Source organism: Bos grunniens, chromosome 20 (genome assembly GCF_055505025.1).
Source record: "Bos grunniens cultivar Pamir isolate PY7600 chromosome 20, Bosgru_T2T1.0, whole genome shotgun sequence".
In the NCBI taxonomy this organism is placed as follows: Eukaryota; Metazoa; Chordata; class Mammalia; order Artiodactyla; family Bovidae; genus Bos; species Bos grunniens.
In genome coordinates this window covers 58314186-58333013 of record NC_141184.1, presented here as the reverse complement: position 1 = coordinate 58333013, position 18828 = coordinate 58314186, and the positions used below count along the sequence as shown (strand labels likewise).

At 35.6% G+C, this 18828-nt stretch overlaps 1 protein-coding gene across 9 annotated transcripts in view; it reads right to left on the bottom strand.

Annotated features, from left to right (window-relative positions):
- Positions 1–18828, bottom strand: part of ERBIN (erbb2 interacting protein) — a 129730-nt gene that overhangs the window by 52372 nt on the left and 58530 nt on the right. For all 9 annotated transcript variants that reach the window (XM_086361991.1, XM_086361992.1, XM_086361993.1 and 6 more), the window contains exons 5-7: positions 9340–9418; positions 6823–6912; positions 4645–4701 (exon numbers count right to left, since the gene is read on the bottom strand). In XM_086361991.1, coding sequence (XP_086218117.1) covers positions 4645–4701; positions 6823–6912; positions 9340–9418 — 226 coding nt within the window. The remainder of the gene's footprint in view (positions 1–4644; positions 4702–6822; positions 6913–9339; positions 9419–18828) is intronic.

Here is an 18828-nt window from a genome sequence, read left to right as displayed (position 1 = left end):
TATTAAGTATACAAAAAAAAAAAACAATTAAAAGGAAACTTGTAAAATATTCTTATGTATTACCTAATAACATATAGACTTTCAAATGTTGACGAAACAAAAATAATGATTTTCTAAGAAACAAGTCACATTTAATTTCTAAATAAAAATGAAATAAGTTATTAATTATTCTCTGATTTTGGCTTCTCTCCAGGTTATTTCTATCCTTTTTTATTTTACTTTTTGGCCATGCCACACAGTATGTGGGATCTTAGTTCCCCAACCAGGGATTGAGCCTGCGCCCCCTGCATTGGACGTGTGGAGTCTTAAAACACTGAGCCATCAGGGAAATCCCAGGTTATTTATATTCTTAAGATGTAATTGCAGTAATTACACAGACCAGAATACCAGTAATTCACTTTGCATTTTTTGTCTTTTTCACAGAATAACTTCTTAGATAGTATAAATCAACTAATGATTAGATTGTTAGGTAGCTTCATATTAATTACTACCATTTTTCAAGACTGATGGTGTATTTGTAAAAAACTTTAAGATAATTAACTGAAAATTCCAAGAACAGTAAATATTACATTGTTCTCCACACTTTCAAATTAAATTCAATACAATTCACAACAACGTTTTGTATGAATCAAAAATATAATTAGGAGACTGTATTTATTTTAAATTAAAGCTACAATATACCATTTTTAAACTTTCAACTCAATACCAACAGTTCTCTGCCATTACAGAAACTTGAATATACAAACTGATTTCATGATGAAATAAACTAAGTTGTATTTTATATTCCTTCAATAAAGGCGCTTCTTAAAGTGAACTATTAATTCAAATATATTTATACTCTAAAATTATTATTTTTAGAAAAACCTATTATTTAATAGATTGCTACCAGGTACCCAGATAAGGAACTACATTAAATTAAAAAAAAATCGGAGGGCACACCATCCCACGTGGCCTGGGGGAGGTTCCCCGACTAGTGACTGAACCCTGAACACAGCAGTAAAAGTGCTGAATCCTAACCAACAGACCACACTAGGGAACTCCTTAGGAACTATATTAAATCTTTTTTGCATATGGCAAAATAGAATCATCATATCATCAATATTATCAATGTGTTAACTGGAAAATTAACATCATTAAAAACCAACAGGCTCCTTAAATTATGACATAAGAACACATATTATTTCTATCTTCTCTTGACATTCAACAAATTAGTAATAGAAAGTAAAATAAAATCAGCTTAAATCTCCCTGGTTTTTTAGTGAAAAAAAAAAGCATATAATAATTGTAAAGTAATTTATTATGTTGTGCATGTGTGCTAAGTCGCTTCAGTTGTGTCCCACTCTGTGCGACCCCATGGACTGCAGCCCACCAGGCTCCTCTGTCCATGGGATTCTCCAGGCAAGAATATTGGAATGGGTTGCCATTTCCTTCTTCAGGGTATCTTCCCGGCCCAGGGACCGAACCTGGGTCTCTTATGTCTACCTGCATGGCAGGCAGGTTCTTTACCACTAGCGCCACCTGGGAAGCCCAATTATTATGTTACTCACCTAATATTACAGAAAGCTAATTTTCCCAAACCCTTTCATTTTAAATATGCCATTTCATCAACACTCCTTTAATTTAATTCATCTCCCAGTACCAATTTTTCTCAAAGTTGCTTTAACTTTGATTCTCTGAGTGCCTATTTTCAGGTTCTATGAAATATAAAAATTTGACTTTCTTTACTCATATCTGTCTTTGTCCAGAAAACCTGTAATTCAGTTCCAATTTGCTTTACTACAAAGTGAAAAGGTGTTTCCAGGATCTTTCTCAAGAAAGATTAGAGACTAATTCCTACATCCATAATACTACACCAGGTTCATATGTGAGAAAGGTAAAGAGAGCTGTGCGGAGGGAGTAAGACTGAAAAAAGAAAACATGGTCTTATTTTTCTTAATTCAATATTGTTATAATGATAACACAGAAAATTCACATGTAGCAATTCACTTTATATCAACAAGGGTAATTTTTATTTTTTTAAGGGTATAAAAACCTTTACACTGGAAAACTCAATTATAAACAACATCCTTAAAAATCTAAGTTTTAAAACTGATTTAGGAAAACATAAATGACAGATATGTAATAAAAAAGATGAAATACATTGTAAAATTTTAAAAGCATCTCCATCTCAACTTGCTGTAGCTAACATGGGCATATTTGGTCCTACTTCATTTAAGATCCAGCTTCCTACTTCAAGGAGAAAGTAAAAGCAACCATCCCTCAAATTTCCTTCTGCTTATCTCTAAACTTTCTTCGTATTTAACTCGTTTTTACCTTCTCTTCTCCTGTCTCAGAGGGGAAATATACATCATTTGTGTTTTTGGTACTGGGCCCTCCAGGATTAACATGGTATTAAATTTCACTGAACTATATATTTAAAATAGCTTTTTCACTGTTCAAATCTTTGATCATAAAAAGATCTACTCACATAACCTGATGCACATGACTTTCCTGACACATAAAACCATGGCCTCTTTTTAATCTGTGAGGCCTCAAATATTGTAATCATGTCTTTAAAAAAGCAATAAAGAATTACATTTGCAAATACATGAGAGAGTCCAACCTGAGGTTAAAATGAAAATATAAGGAGATAAAATAAGTGAATTACCTATGATATCAAAAACACCATATTAACTGCAGGCTTAGCTATTTCAGTAAACAATTTATACCCAGATTATTCAAATCTCTTAACAGTCAAATTCTGAGCTAAGGATTCATCAATGCCAAAACCAAATCTCCAAAAAGTCAAACCTTTTTGAATTTTAATGAGGATAATTCTCATTTTAATTTATATTAACAACTAACAACATACACTGTAATCATTTCAGTCTTTTGGGAATCAAAACCATGTGCGCTTCTTGCCCTCAGAGATTTATACTCACGGGCTGGAGTGGGGAAGAAGAAGGACCAAGTACATGTGCACATGAGAACATGCTAGCCAGGTAGAAAGAGAGGAAAATGTATTTTAAAAATTAGACTAATGTGGTAAATATCTTAACTGATATAAATAAGATGCTACAAAAGTTGAATACACAGAACAACGAACTCCTGGAAAATGGGAGATGCTTCTATCAAGAGGTGACAACACTTGACAAATACATTGCAACAGGAGACTGGGAAGTTTTCTGTAAGGGTTAGATATTTTAAGCTCTGCATATAGTCTCTGTCACAGCTACTTGACTCTACCACAGTAGAGCAAAAGCAGCTATAAACAACATGTGAGTGAATGAATGAATGCGACTCTAATGAAATTTATTTAGGAAAAAATAGGCACTGGGCCAAACTTAACCAGTCTGTAGTTTGCCACTGCCTAAACTATAAAATGGAGAAGGAAATGGCAACCCACTCCAGTACTCTTGCCTGGAAAATCCCACGGACAGAGGAGCCTGGTAGGCTGCAGTCCATAGGGTCGCAAAGAGTCAAAGAGTCGGGCACAACTGAGCAACTTCACTTTCACTTTTCACTTTCATGCACTGGAGAAGGAAATGGCAACCCACTCCAATGTTCTTGCCTGGAGAATCCCAGGGACGGGGGAGCCTGGTGGGCTTCCGTCTATGGGGTCGCACAGAGTCGGACAAGACTGAAGTGACTTAGCAGCAAACTATAAAAGTGGTCGTGTATGGATGTGAGAGTTGGACTGTGAAGAAGGCTGAGCGATGAAGAATTGATGCTTTTGAATTGTGGTGTTGGAGAAGACTCTTGAGAGTCCCTTGGACTGCAAGGAGATCCAACCAGTCCATTCTGAAGGAGATCAGCCCTGGGATTTCTTTGGAAGGAATGATGCTAAAGCTGAAACTCCAGTACTTTGGCCACTTCATGCAAAGAGCTGACTCATTGGAAAAGACTCTGATGCTGGGAGGGATTGGGGGCAGGAGGAGAAGAGAAAGACAGAGGATGAGATGGCTGGATGGCATCAGTGACTCAATGGACCTGAGTCTGAGTGAACTCTGGGAGTTGGTGATGGACAGGGAGGTCTGGCATGCTGCAATTCATGGGGTCGCAAAGAGTTGGACACAACTGAGAGACTGAACTGAACTGAACTGAAACTATAAAAACACAGTAGTGAATCAGGATGTTTTAAGACATATCTTCAATAAAGGATGTAGACCAGTGCATTTTGAGTCTGTAGATCTATTTTCATTTTATTTTTTGCTCTTGGACTGTCATCTCCTCCTGATGTTAGCTTACCAGTAGGGGGCCTTCCATTCCATTTCTAATTTACAACTGACTAAAACCATACAAGTTCTGAGAACTAGAGTTAATCAGACTTCACATAGAAGACTTTATGGATCTCTTTAAGGAGTACTAAGAAAGAACTCTAGTATAGAAATGGGGACCTTTATTTGGGACTCAGGTGAGCTTTACATACTTATTATTTTGACTTTTGTTGCATAAGACTGAGTTCTAGAAAGCTATGAAATCACTAAGAAATACTGAGAGATGTATAGATTGTTATATTGAACACCACTAATTAAAATACAATGACCACAAATGTAAGTCTTTTAAAATAATTTGTACTCATATTTTAGATAATAGAGAATTAATATTTCTCTAAGAATTTAAAATGCCAAACTAAATTTTGGAAAAGATAACACCTTTACTTACTTTGGCAACATTTTCAACTGGTTTTCTCTAAGTTCTAATATTTGGAGTTTAGTTAATCTGCAAAATAAATAAAATAAATCAAGCATCTATGACAAAGATGAAGAATTTAATTAATGAATTAATGTCATCCTCTAAAGATTTAAAGTAACCAATATTCATTGTGTAATTACAATGTGTAGAATTTAGTGTTAAAAATTACACAAAAATACAAAGACAGAAAATACTATTTTTGCTCCTCAGAATTAATGGGGGAGAAGCTGCAATAAATATTTCTAAACATAGCCAAAGTAACTGTCCCCTAATGTCAATCCTAATAAACTTTGTGCATTTTAATGAAATCCTCCCCCAAATTATTAGTCATTAGTAGATTAGAGAACAATAATTTAAGTCTATAGTTTAGGTCTGAGAGAGAAAAATAAAGAAACAAAACAGGACATGGATAGGGAGAAATCCTCTGGCACTTCAGTGATGCACGTTCCAATAAAATTAGAGGATAAATGAGCAGAAGAACTGGTCCAGAAGTGCTTGCTAATGCTGCAAGTGGCAACCATATTAAAATATACAACATATCAGGTCAGCAGGGTGTATACTTTAAACTTACAGAGTGTTACATGCCAAATATATTTCAATTTAAAAAAGTGGTCCAAATGCCAGACACAGAAATCTAACAAGTACATGAAATGTATGTATGTATACACATATGTGTATGTGTATGCCAGCATACACATATGTGTATGTGTATATATGTGTGTACATAGATCCATATATATGTGTATGTATATAAAAATATAAAGCACTATAATGTGGGTCCCACAGTTCACTGGGCTACAACAATGCCCCAAATTCTTTTACTTTATTCAAGTACAATTAACAAACAACATTTTGTTGGTTTCAGGTATATAACATAATGATTTGATGTCTGTATATACATCGTTGAACATGGCATCAGAAGATGGAGTAACCACTTGAGCTAAAGTTAACCCACGGTTAACCCTTGAAAAACATGGGTTTCAACTGTGTGAATCCACTCATATACAGATTTTTTTCCCAACAGTAAATACTATGGTACCACACAATCTGTGGTTGGTTGAATCTAATGGATTTGGAACCCTGGATACTAAGGAACTATAGCTGTGGAGGGCCAACTGTAAATTATATGCAGAGTTCTACGGTGTTGGGAGGATCGGCACCCCTAACCCCTGCATTGTTTCAGGGTCAACTACATTGTGAAATGGTTACCAAAACAAGTCTAGTTAACATTTGTCACTATACTTAATTATATAAAAAAAAAATGTTTCTTCTTAAGATGACTTTTAAGATGTATTCTCTGAAGAAACTTTCAAATACACAATATAGTATGGTTAATGATAATCACCAGGACTTTGCATCCCCATGATTTATTTTATAAACTGGAGGTTTGTATCATTTGACTACCTTCACTCATTCTGCCCATCTCTACCCACCACTCCACTTCTGGCAAACACCAATCTTTTCTCTGTATTTATGAGGTTGGGGTTTCGGTGGTTATTTTAGATTTCACATCTAAGTGAGACCATATGATATATCTCTCTTTAAGAAAAAAAAAGAACATTGCCATATTAACACATATTTGGATAGCACTTTCTCTAGTAATTAATTTGAACACAATAATAATTTAATACCTACTGTTCATTTACTGATTCATCTTTTCATTAGAAAAATTACTCAGGGAATATAATACAGCAAGAAGCACAAATTTAAGGAGGGAGCAATGGGCTGGATCCCAGAAACACATTTTTCTTTTCTCTAGAACTTCGATTCCAGTGAAGAAGACAGATAAACCAGTAATTAGATCATTTTAAAAATATGTAAGTGCTGAGAATAAAGCATTCTATCTCAAATATACAAAAATTATTCCAATTTAAACTCCTTATTTTTATGTACTTTAAAACCAAGTCTTAAACTACTTTTTTCTTTTAAATTTTCACTGCTTATTTTTATTTGGGAAAATAAATTTAAAGTCAAAATAACAAGTGCTGAAGAAACTATAAAAACTACAATGATTGGAAATAATTACAAAAGAAGAGCCCACGAAACTGTAATTAACAGTATTGCTAAAGCAACCTGTAGTCTGGTAAACTTTGCAAAAGTTTTGTTAACAGCTAACAAGAGAAGGTTTTAGAAGAAACTATAACTTACCTGCCAAAATTAGCTGGCAAGAACTCAAGGAAAGCATCATTCAGATATAACTGGGTTAAGTTTAACAGCTGAGAAAATCCATCAGGAAGCCTATATAAAATAAACCAGGATTTAAATTTAATTCATATGCAGAATTTTAGCTATTAAAATCTAAGAAACAGTCTAACCAACACATGTTCTTAACAGATAACAGCTATCTCTTTTATGAGTGATCCTCAAATTGAGATTTACCTTTTATAATAACTTACAGCTTCAATGTTTGTTTCTTTATCATTTTGTAAAAAGGAAGTAAAGCAGTATTTGTCTCAGTAAGATAAAATCTGCACATAACAGTCAACCATGAATGAACCTCAACACAGAGAAATGTATTTAGGACATGACTATGACATCAGCAGGCACTCTTGAAACTCACCTTATCTAACATAAATTGAAAGGACTAAATAAAGAATTCTAAACTTTGACAGTATTGACTTTTGTTGTTGTTGCTTAGTTGCTAAGTCGTGTTCAATTCTTGTAATCCCATGGACTGCAGCCCGCCAGGCTCCTCTGTCCATGGGATTTTCCCAGGCAAGAAAACTGGAATGAGCTGCTATATCCATCTCCAGGGGATCTTCCCCACCCAGGGATTGAACCTGCAACTCCCACACTGGCAGGTGAATTCTTTACCACTGAGCTGCCTGGTAAGCCAGCTGACTTTTGCTGCTGCTGCTAAGTCGCTTCAGTTGTGTCGGACTCCGTACGACCCCATAGATGGCAGCCCAGCAGGCTCCCCCGTCCCTGGGATTCTCCAGGCAAGAACACTGGAGTGGGTTGCCATTTCCTTCTCCAATGCATGAAAGTGAAGTTGCTCAGTCGTGTCTGACCCTCAGCGACCCCATGGACTGCAGCCTTCCAGGCTCCTCCGTCCATGGGATTTGCCAGGCAAGAGTACTGGAGTAGGGTGCCATTGCCTTCTCCAGCTGACTTTTAGGGCCGGATAGTTTTGTGTTGCCAGGAGGCTGTCTTCTGCATTAGCACCTTAGCCTCTAAATCACCTGAAGCTAGCACTTTCCACCACCGTAAGTTGTGTAAACCTCTAAATCGCTTGAAGCTAGCTAGCACTGCCCACCACAAGTTGTGTAAACCAAAAAATGTCTTCAGAATTTACCAAATGACTGTTAACAGCAAAACTGTCCCCATTTGAGAACTACTGGTTTCAATTATTTTCCATTTCAATATGTGGTCCCTAAATAATCAAATAAAGATCATATAATTTTATAATGACCAAATGAGAACTAATATTAAAAGCTGAATGACATTTAGGGTCATATAAGAACCTATAAATAACTTTGCTTTTATTTCCTCTGGCTAACAAAATAAATTACAGATCTAGAACTTGATGCTAGAATAGTATTTTCAGGTAAAGGTAAAACATCATCTTTACATGTTTGCCTTTACATGTTTGTCTATGTTTGGAAAAACCTTTTAAGTTTGTACATACAAACCTTGAAGTTGTGAGCTTTCAAAGATGTGAACATGCATCTGCAGGTTCAAACCTAAGAGTTCACGTGTCTGGAATACACTGTCATAAGCATGCGTCCTCTACAACTGGTATGGTTCTGTGTACTTTCCTGAAGAGTATGATATTTAGTACAGAAGTAGTATGGTATCTTTATTTCAAGCCCAGGATGTGCAGAAGCAAGCATAAAAGCAGCAGTGACGGAGCTGGTAGGATGTATTTTTCTAGGTACTATACTGTAAGATTAAAAATGTTATCTGTATATTTTGTTTGTTTTTTATGTATTTATGTGTGGAAAGTATTATAAACCTATTACAGTATAGTACTGTATAGTTGATTGTGTTAATTGGGTATCTAGGCTAACTTATGAATAAACTAGCCTTATGAATGTGCTCTCAGAAGCAACTCGTTCATATGTAGGGGATTTACTGTAATTATGAGAAAGCTGGTTTCAACTTTCATTTTAGCTATACTAAGCTATGCTTTACAATATTCATCTTTTGCTTTGTCATTCTATTTTTTCAAAATTTAACAGCTCTGTTACTAGGAAAGCATTCTGCTTCAAGCCATTATGATCACAAAAGAATATGTGTGACCTTTGGTATATAATACAACCAATCACCTAGCTTTTTCCTTTTTTGTTTTTAGCTTTTTGACTTTTCAGTTTCTCTTATTTTCAAAATTTTGAGTGTGCCACACATTGGATGTGCAAGTGAAGACATTCTTATATTGCACAAGTAACACTGAGCTAAGGAGGCCTAGATCCTAGTCTCATTTTTGACATTAACTAACCATAGGACTTGGAGAACACCACTTGCATTATCTGTATGGATGTCAAATTTACCTTTGTAATATACGGGGTTGGGAAGAGTATTAAAAAGGCTCCTTTTTAATCTAAAACTAAAATTTTGTATAGATTTAAGACTGATATTAACTGTTGATTAAAATGTAGAAAGTAGTATTCTACTTTATCATAGTTGCTTTATTGACATACTATAATTCAACAGAGAAGAACTTACTTGGAAATAGGATTTACACTGGCCTCCACAACTGTCAAAACTTTACAATTTTTTATATTTTCTGGAAACTCTTGTATTCCTAGAAAATGAACAAATAATCATTAACTGTAAAGAATCTATTAATTACAAAGGAGAAAATCATAACAATATTAATAATTAATGTACACTTTACAGATTCAAAATTTATCAACAGAGTAGAATCTCGATAAACTGGCAACACCAATGTCAACCAAACAGAATCACCTCCACAACAATTTCTCTCTTCTGTTTCGCCTCTTTATGACCACTGCTCATTATCAGACATGACTAAGAAACTGAACAACAAACTATCTCGTTTAGTTTTACCCTCCTTTCCTTCTCGCTGTTCATCAGAAAATCAGTGCCTTCTCTGTGTGGTGTTAGGGACACAAAATTCAGAATAATCAGCATTCTTTCTGTGTTTTCACATAAAAAGAGGCACTACTTTAAAAAAATTTTCATTGGAGTATAGTTGATTTATAATGTGTTAATTTCTACCGTACAATAAAAGTGAATCAGTTAAACATATACATATATTCATTTTTTAAAGACTCTTTTCCTATATAGGTCATTACAGAATATTAAGAAGAGTTCCTTGTGCTATACAGGAGGTCCTTATGGTCCTTATTATTTATCAAATTTTTATATAGTAGTGTATAAAAGAGGCATTACTTTTTAAATCCTGGGTTCCAGATTGAGCTGGCCTCCAATACATATAGGGTAACAAAGCTGAAGGCAAAGCTGAAGATAGAAGAGGTATGATAGAGAATATGCATCAGATATGCCAATGGACATGCCTGAGGCAGTTATACATCAATACTTCTGCAAAATACAACACGAACGTGACAAGTCAAATTATGGTAGAAGTTTCTAGGCACTTAATCTTACCTCAACTTGTCTCAGCAAAAATATAGCAACAATAGCTGAGTTAGCAACAATCCACAGACCAACTTTAAGTAGTACTGTTGTAATCCAGACTAGAGGAATGCAAATTAATAACTTAAAAAAAAAAATGTTCCCAAAATTCTATTAATAGAAAACTCATTCCTTCACTAACACATGATTACTCCAAAGGGCTGACACTGGAGGATCACTTAAGGCTCTGTCAACCTCATGAATGTACTATTCTAAGCAAGTTTATTACAGAGCCAACCACAGAATTTCAGATGATGAAAAATGAAATGATACAAAATCATCAACTGGCAAATACTACAGCAATAACTGATCAGTCAAAACTTAGCAATGGATGCTAAAATTAGTGGGTAAAAGAATGAAGAAAAACAATATATCGATATCGTTTCAAAGCTTCTCCCCCAAAACACATATTATTTTTTAAGAGGGGAAAGAGTAAAGAACTCTCACAGGCACCAACCACTTCAACGATTTAAAAGGCAGCAGTTACCAGTATCATCACAGAGCAACTCATCTTCAGATGCACTGAGAAGGGGCGCAACACCTATGTCACATTCCTTCCCCAGACACTAACCTGAATTTAACCATCAGCAAATATCAAACAAATCCACATGAAGAGCAGTCCTACAGAACTGGCCAGTAATCATCAAAACTATCCAGGTTAAAAAAGTTAAAGAAAAACTGAATAACCACCCAGATAAGAGGAGACCAAAGAGAACTGCCTATGGTCAACATCTAAACCTACTACTACCATCACTACTACACACAGACGTGCAGGCACACAAACGGAAGACAGCTGAGTAAGACTGGGAGGCCATACCATTATCAGTCAGTATCACTGCTGTTCTATATAACTGCAATTACTACCAATGGGGGAAACTAGGTGGTAAGTACAAGAGTACCAATTTGTACTGTTTCTTAAAAATGCATGTAACTCTACAATCATCTCAATAACAACTTCAAAAATCTGGGCTCAATGGTTAAGGAAAGATTTTTATCATTGTTGTTGTTATTAAAAGTCAATTTCCCTAAAAGTTTCAAGATGGTTCATTTTAAAGAACTTTTGCTAGAATTTACAGAGTTCATGTAAAGATTCAAATCAGAAAATGTTAACACTGATGGATATCTAACAATATTAAGGAATTACTGTTAGCTGTCTTCTATAAATTGTGGTTAATAGTAGAGTGGCTTCATCTTGAAATATTTATGTATGAGAGAGATTGTGTGGCAAAGTATGAGGTATACATGTAACATACTGATTGGTATATTACAGTTCTGGTTGATAGGCACATCAGGTTTACTGTATTATTCTCTACTTAGATAACAAGATTTTTAAAAAATGACTTTAAAACAGCTATGGTACTTAAAGGGAAAAAATGAACAAAATGATGGGGAGGAAAAGGTTAAATGTAAGAAATGGAAACTTTACAAATGATAAAAACAATACATCTAAATGAAAAAACCACAGGATAGGATTTAAAGATTAGTCACTGCAGGAGAAAATGTCAATGAGACAGAAGACACAGTAACAGAAACTAGCCATTATGAAACACAGAGGGCAAAAAGTAAAGAAACCCAGTGATACCTGGGACAATGCAGGCAGATTAACGTATTTATCTTTAGAAGTACTTGTTGTGTGAGGGGAGAATCTTTGCCTCTCTTGTGCACTACTGGAATAGGACATGGTACATAGTTATCAGTGTCACTCAATAGCTTCCAAATTCTTTACCAGGGTGGCAATAACAATTTTCATACTATAATACCTATTCATATCTTGTCAACTTTTGATGATATCTTTACTTTTTCCCAATAAACACTTTCTGAGAGGGTTGAACCTCACAGATATAAACAAGACATTAACTAAAACTAGATACTTTACTGATCTTTCCTAGAAAGTGAAAGTGAAAGTCTCTCAGTCATGTTCGACTCTTTGCGACCCCATGGACTATGCAGTCCCTGGAATTCTCCAGCCCAAAATATTGGAGGGGGTAGCCTTTCCCTTCTCCAAGGGATCTTCCCAACCCAGGGATCAAACCCAGGTCTCCTGCATTACAGGTGGATTCTTTACCAGCTGAGCCACAAGGGAGACCCAAGAATACTGGAGTGGGTAGTCTATCCCTTCTCCATTCGATCTGCCTGACCCAGGAATCGAATCAGGGTCTCCTGCATTGCAGGCAGATTCTTTGCCAACTGAGCTATTTTCCTAGAGATGAACACATTTTCACATTTATTGATCTATCTAAACTTAAGTATAGCTGACTTACTGTATTACATCTTAGGTGGACAGAATAGTGATTCAGTATTTTTTTACAGATTATACTCCATTAAAAGTTATTACAAGATAAAGGCTATAATTCCCTGTAATATAAAATATACCCTTGATGCTTATCTGTTTTATACATGTGTGTGCCATGCTGAGTCACTTCAGTCATGTCTGACTCTGTGCAACCCTATCCACTACAGCCTGCCAGGCTCCTGTGTCCATGGGATTCTCCAGGCAAGAATACTGGAGTATGTTGCCATGCCCTCCTCCAGGGAACCTTACTAATGCAGGCATTGAACCTACATCTCTTACGTCTCCTGAAAGGGCAGGCAGGTTCTTTACCACTAGCACCACCACACAGTAGATTATATTTCTTACTCTCATGCCCCTAATTGGTCCCTCTCCCCTCCATGGAGGAAAATCAGTCGCCCTGACTTCAGACTATACTACACAGCTACATTAATAAAAACAGTATGGTATTGGCACAAAAACAGAAATACAGATCAATGGAACAGTACAGAAAGTCCAGAAATAAACCCACAGACCTATGATCAATTCATCTACAACAAAAGAGGTGAGAATAAACAATCGAGAAAAGACAGTCTCTTCAATAAACAGCACTGGGAAAACTGGACAGCTACATGTAAAATAATGAAATTAGAACATTCTCTAACACCATACACAAAAATAAATTCAAAATGGATTAAAGATCTAAATGTAAGACCAAAACTATAAAACTCCCAGAGGAAAACATAGGCAAAACTCTCTCCAACATAAATCACAGCAGGATCCTCTATGGCCCACCTCCCAGAGTAATGGAAATAAAAGCAAAAATAAACAAATGGGACCTAATTAAAATTAAAAGCTTTTGCACAACAAAGGAAACTATAAACAAAGTGAAAAGACAGCCTTCAGAATGGGAGAAAATAATAGCAAATGAAGCAACTGACAAAGAATTAATCTCTAAAATATACAAGCAACTCCTACAGCTCAATTCCAGAAAAATAAACGACCCAATCAAAAAATGGGCCAAATAACTAAACAGATATTTCTCCAAAGAAGACATACAGATGGCTAACACACACATGAAAAGATGCTGAACATCACTCATTATCAGAGAAATGCAAATCAAAACCACTATGAGGTACCATCTCACGCCAATCAGAATGGCTGCGATCCAAAAGTCTACAAGCAATAAATGCTGGAGAGAGTGTGGAGAAAAGGGAACCCTCTTACACTGTTGGTGGGAACACAAACTAGTACAGCCACTATGGAGAACAGTGTGGAGATTCCTTAAAAAACTGGTAATAGAACTGCCATAGGACCCAGCAATTCCACTGCTGGGCATATACACCAAGGAAACCAGAATTGAAAGAGACACGTGTACCCCAATGTTCATCGCAGCACTGTTTATAATAGCCAGGACATGGAAGCAACCTAGATGTCCATTAGCAGACGAATGGATAAGAAAGCTGTGGTACATATACACAATAGAATATTACTCAGCCATTAAAAAAAATACATCTGAATCAGTTCTAATGAGGTGGATGAAACTGGAGCCTATTATACAGAGTGAAGTAAGTCAGAAATAAAAACACCAATACAGTATACTAACACATATATACAGAGTTCAGAAAGATGATAAGGATAACCCTATACGCAAGACAGCAAAAGAGACATAGAACAGTCTTTTGGACTCTATGGGAGAGGGCAAGGGATGATCTGAGAGAACAGCATTGAAACATGTATATTATCATATGTGAAACAGCTCGCCAGTCCAGGTTTAATGCATGAGACAGGGTGCTCAGGGCTGGTGCACTGGGATGACACAGAGGGATGGGATGGGAAGGGAGGTGGAAGGGGGGTTCAGGATGGGGAACACATAAATCCATGGCTGATTCATGTCAATGTATGGCAAAAAACACTACAATACTGTAAAGTAATTAGCTTCCAATTAAAATAATTTTTAAAAAACATAAAAAAATAAAAATACAATGCAAGTCAGATTATGCTCTGAATGACCTGACTCAAACCCTTCCAAGTGATTCCACTTGAATGAGAGTAAATGTCAAAGCTACGGCTCTACATTGTCTTTTTGCTCCAAATCCCTACCTTTCTGACCTCTATTCCTATCACTCCCATCTTGCTCACTATGTTTTAGCTACTATAGTCTTCTGTTTCTCATACATGCCATGGACACTCTCACCTTACAAACTGTACACTGGCTGTTTCTTCTTTCTGGTACATTCTTACCTTAGATATCTGCATCACTAACTTCCTCACTTCCACCAAATCCTTGTTCTCACTTTCTCAATGAGGCCTAAGCTCAATGCTTGTGTTAGCTTGTCTCCAAAGATGGCTCTTTCATCCTCATACATAAAGTATGCATAACCTGAATTTTATCATGAATTACTTAATTCTTTAGCAATTTCAACTACCTGTTCCTTTTTCATTCTCACTTGACTTCAACAGTATTCTTTCTTTGTCATATACTCTTGTCATAAAAATTTGACTCTGTGGCTGAAATTTAATAAAATGAAGATACTATTAAACATGGCTATCCTGCTCAGATTAATCTATTTTGGTTATACATTAGAGTTCTCTTTTTACTGCTGAGAAAGAGAAAATACCTCCTGAAATCTAATCGAAGAACTAGCCTGGTACCATCAGCTAGTCCTTGGTCTTTCTATGAACAAGATGCAATCAAAGGGAGACCTTGGTATTTCCCTGTTGAACTAAGCAATTTCACATAATACCAATATTAAAGGAGGCCACTCTTTAACCACAAGAGATCAAGACAAAAGTGTATTTGTAATCACGACTTAACAAAGACAAAATGTGAATCTTGTCCAAGCCATCCCTTCTTCTAACGTGTGACTGCTGCTGCTTTAGTGCTTACAGCTTTAGCTTTGCTCTAATCTGCCCTCCCTATAGATAACATTTATTAATATTCTCAGTCACAGAATTACACTTCTTGACAGCATTCCATCCATAGCAAACGCTCATATTCTTAAATCCTCTTCCAATCATCAAGTACAAGCCCAAATCCTGTAATAAAGTCTTTTAGCACCCGCTGCGACTCGCCTTCCATCCCCATGGCTCAATCACAGGTAATCCTGGGGATCTTTGTTTGGAGGGCATCAATATCCCTCCAATGACCCAAATGTACAATGTAAGTTAATAGTGGTTCTTTACTGTTTCTGTGTTTTAAAGACTATGGTAACAAATAGTACAGAATGTAACACTGATTTCCAGTCAAGAGTCTGAACCAGAAATTGCAAACTTAAATGACTATACTGGCTAGGGGATAACAGATGTATGGTTAGCACCAGGTATAACACAGTGAGTGCTAAGGCCTATGGTAAGGCACAGTGACTGTACACCCCACTTATGGTCTACATTAACAACACACTTAGCAGTGACCAGTGATCACCAGACTACGTTTTTTAAGTTCCATGTCAGTTTAACACATGATTTTTCTTCTTTCGTTATCTTAAATAATCTGATTTATTAAAACAGCTGAATTTAAGCAACATTAACTATTAAGCAAATCAACAACTTTAGAAATTTTAAAACAGAAAAAAGTAAGTGACTTCCCCAGTAATCAATAATCCCTTGTAATCAATATAACTTCTTTGAACTTAAAAGTGAAGAGCCTTTTCCAGTACTTTGTCCCCAATCATCAGATTTTCTCAGATTCAAGGAACTGCTTCCTGTTTTGACCCATAAACGTTCAACCCATTCTTTCTGAATGTTTTGACTCAGTTTTAAAAAGGCATAATTAACCTCTCCAGCATTCCCATATCAGACAGAAAGATCTGAACTACTCTTTCTGGTTTCTCTGCATTAAAATTCCTAGTTTTTATTCAGTGTGCTTTTATAGAGAGAACTGATAGCTAGATAGTCTTCGTTTCTTTTCTCTCTCCATCAGCTTTCTCTATCAACCCCTTTTGCAAATTATTTTAATCATCATCTCTAATAGTCTGCTCAAGAAAACAGGCCAGGACTTCTCTGGCAGTCTAGTGGCTAAGAATTCATCTTGCTATGCAGGAGATGTGGGGGTTCAACCCCTGATTAGGGAACTAAGATCCCACATGCTACACAGTGCAGCAAAAAAGAAAAAAAAAAAAAAAAAGAAGCCACATGAACACAATGGATGTTAAATGTTAATTTCTCTAACACCAGTTGCTATTTGCAGTGACTTGGCATAGTAGCCTGGTGAGATTTTCCTTTCTTTAAAAAGCTAACAATACCAAAACTTTAGACAAGAAAAAGGACAAATTAACACTCATAAATTAAGACTTTAGTTTTATTATCAAATGATAAAAAGTGAATTCCTTACAAAATGAAGACAAATATCAACACCTTAAATTTATATACTTCCTGTATACACACTGGTCCACAATGTGGTTAGCAGTCTCATGAGGCAGAACGGGAAGTGGTAATATTGATGAAATTATGTATAGTCTAACTGAGAATGAGATTAATTTCCAAATATAGCAACATGGCAAATAAAGAAATAATGATCAGAATACAATTCAATTTTTCTCTTTCTAAACAAATGTTTTAATCACTAAGCCATATTACTTGCCAGTGAGAAACACTGGAAGAAATATTAGAATATCAGAAACTAAGAAAATATGAAAGTAAAGAATCCTAAAACAAGTGCTTTTAAATAAATGCAGCTTGCTGAAACACTAATAAAGCATGCCACAATATTTCCTGCCTCCTTCCAAGCAGGGGTCATATAGATAGTAAACATGAAAAAAATATCTGTTATATTTAGATAGAATATCATTAGATTGAACTGATAAAACACCTAAAAGGATAAGAATACTAGAACTTGGATACAAGATTAAAGAATCTTATGCAACATTTAACATAATGAGATGTTGTAACAGAGAAAATATTTAGGGGTATGCTGCTGCTGCTAAGTCGCTTCAGTCGTGTCCGACTCTGTGCGACCCCATAGATGGCAGCCCACTAGGCTCCCCTGTCCCTGGGATTCTCCAGGCAAGAACACTGGAGTATATTTAGGGGTAATTCAATTTTCTCATTCAGAATAAAAGATGAAACTCATCCATCTCTAACATAATGGCCATCTTAATACTAAATAAAAGTAATTCCAAAATTTGATAAACACTGCTTTCATTTAACGTGCTATCCTTTCTTTTAAGCAAGCCGTTAACTTAAATGTACAAATAATGAAACTCAAAATTCTCATAATCAACCACATCATGCTGTAATATGTGTAATATATTCCTGTTTTCAATAATGTAGACTTGGAGTTCTCTGGTGGCCTAGTGCTTTCTGGGCTTTCACTGCTGTGGCCTGGGTTCAGTCTGTAGTCAGAAAACTGATATCCCACAAGCCATAAGGCACAGCCAAAAAGTAATAATAATGTAGACTCGTATAAGCATATACTTGAGGCTTACACAAGTTAATTAAAATACTCTCAACTCTATAAAAGTAAAATGGGTTAATTACATCAGTCGTAATGATGACTATTAGATTAGGAATTAGAAGTACTAGAATTTTTGTCAGTCAAGGAATGGTTCTGACATAATCATAGTTTCTTGTCTCTCTTCACTTACTTTGTTCATCATCAATGAAATGCAGTTGCATTTAGACATCAGTTTAAGACTGAGAAGAGAAGAAAACAAATAAAAGGCAAGGGACTGATTCTGCCATTTAAAAAATAGATGTGATCACATAGAAAGAGAAGAAAAGAACAGACAAAATCAGCTTAATTTTTAATGAAATAAATTGTAAGATTTTACTGATAACAATAACTAATGCCATTCTCTTTCAGAGAAGAATACTTAAGTGCTTATCCTAAATCTTTTGGTCACATAGAAATTCTAACTCTTCAAAAAACACTCACAAGCTGACAGAATTGTACAAAGCAGGTTTTCAATAATCCACAAAGAACTGCTGAAGCTAGAATGAAAAAAAAAGAAACACTACAGTCCAATGGGTTGTCATAACTCAAACACGTTATTCTTTGCATGAAAGTCTAAGATACTGACTGAATGATGTTGTAGGGCGTAACTGCACAATTCTCAAGTTTAGAGAAGTAAGTCTGGAATTACTGCATTTTCAGGAGGAGAATAAAGCATGTACATTATTGAGCCAAGGAACAGTTTCATATTATGAAGACTATTAACATTGGTTACTAGCCTTTGTGTATGTGATTTTACCCTTAACACCAAAAAGTAGAAGAGACAACCCTTCAGAGTGGAAGGTTACACTTAATGACTTCTAATGTCACAATTCCAAATTTCTACAATGCTACT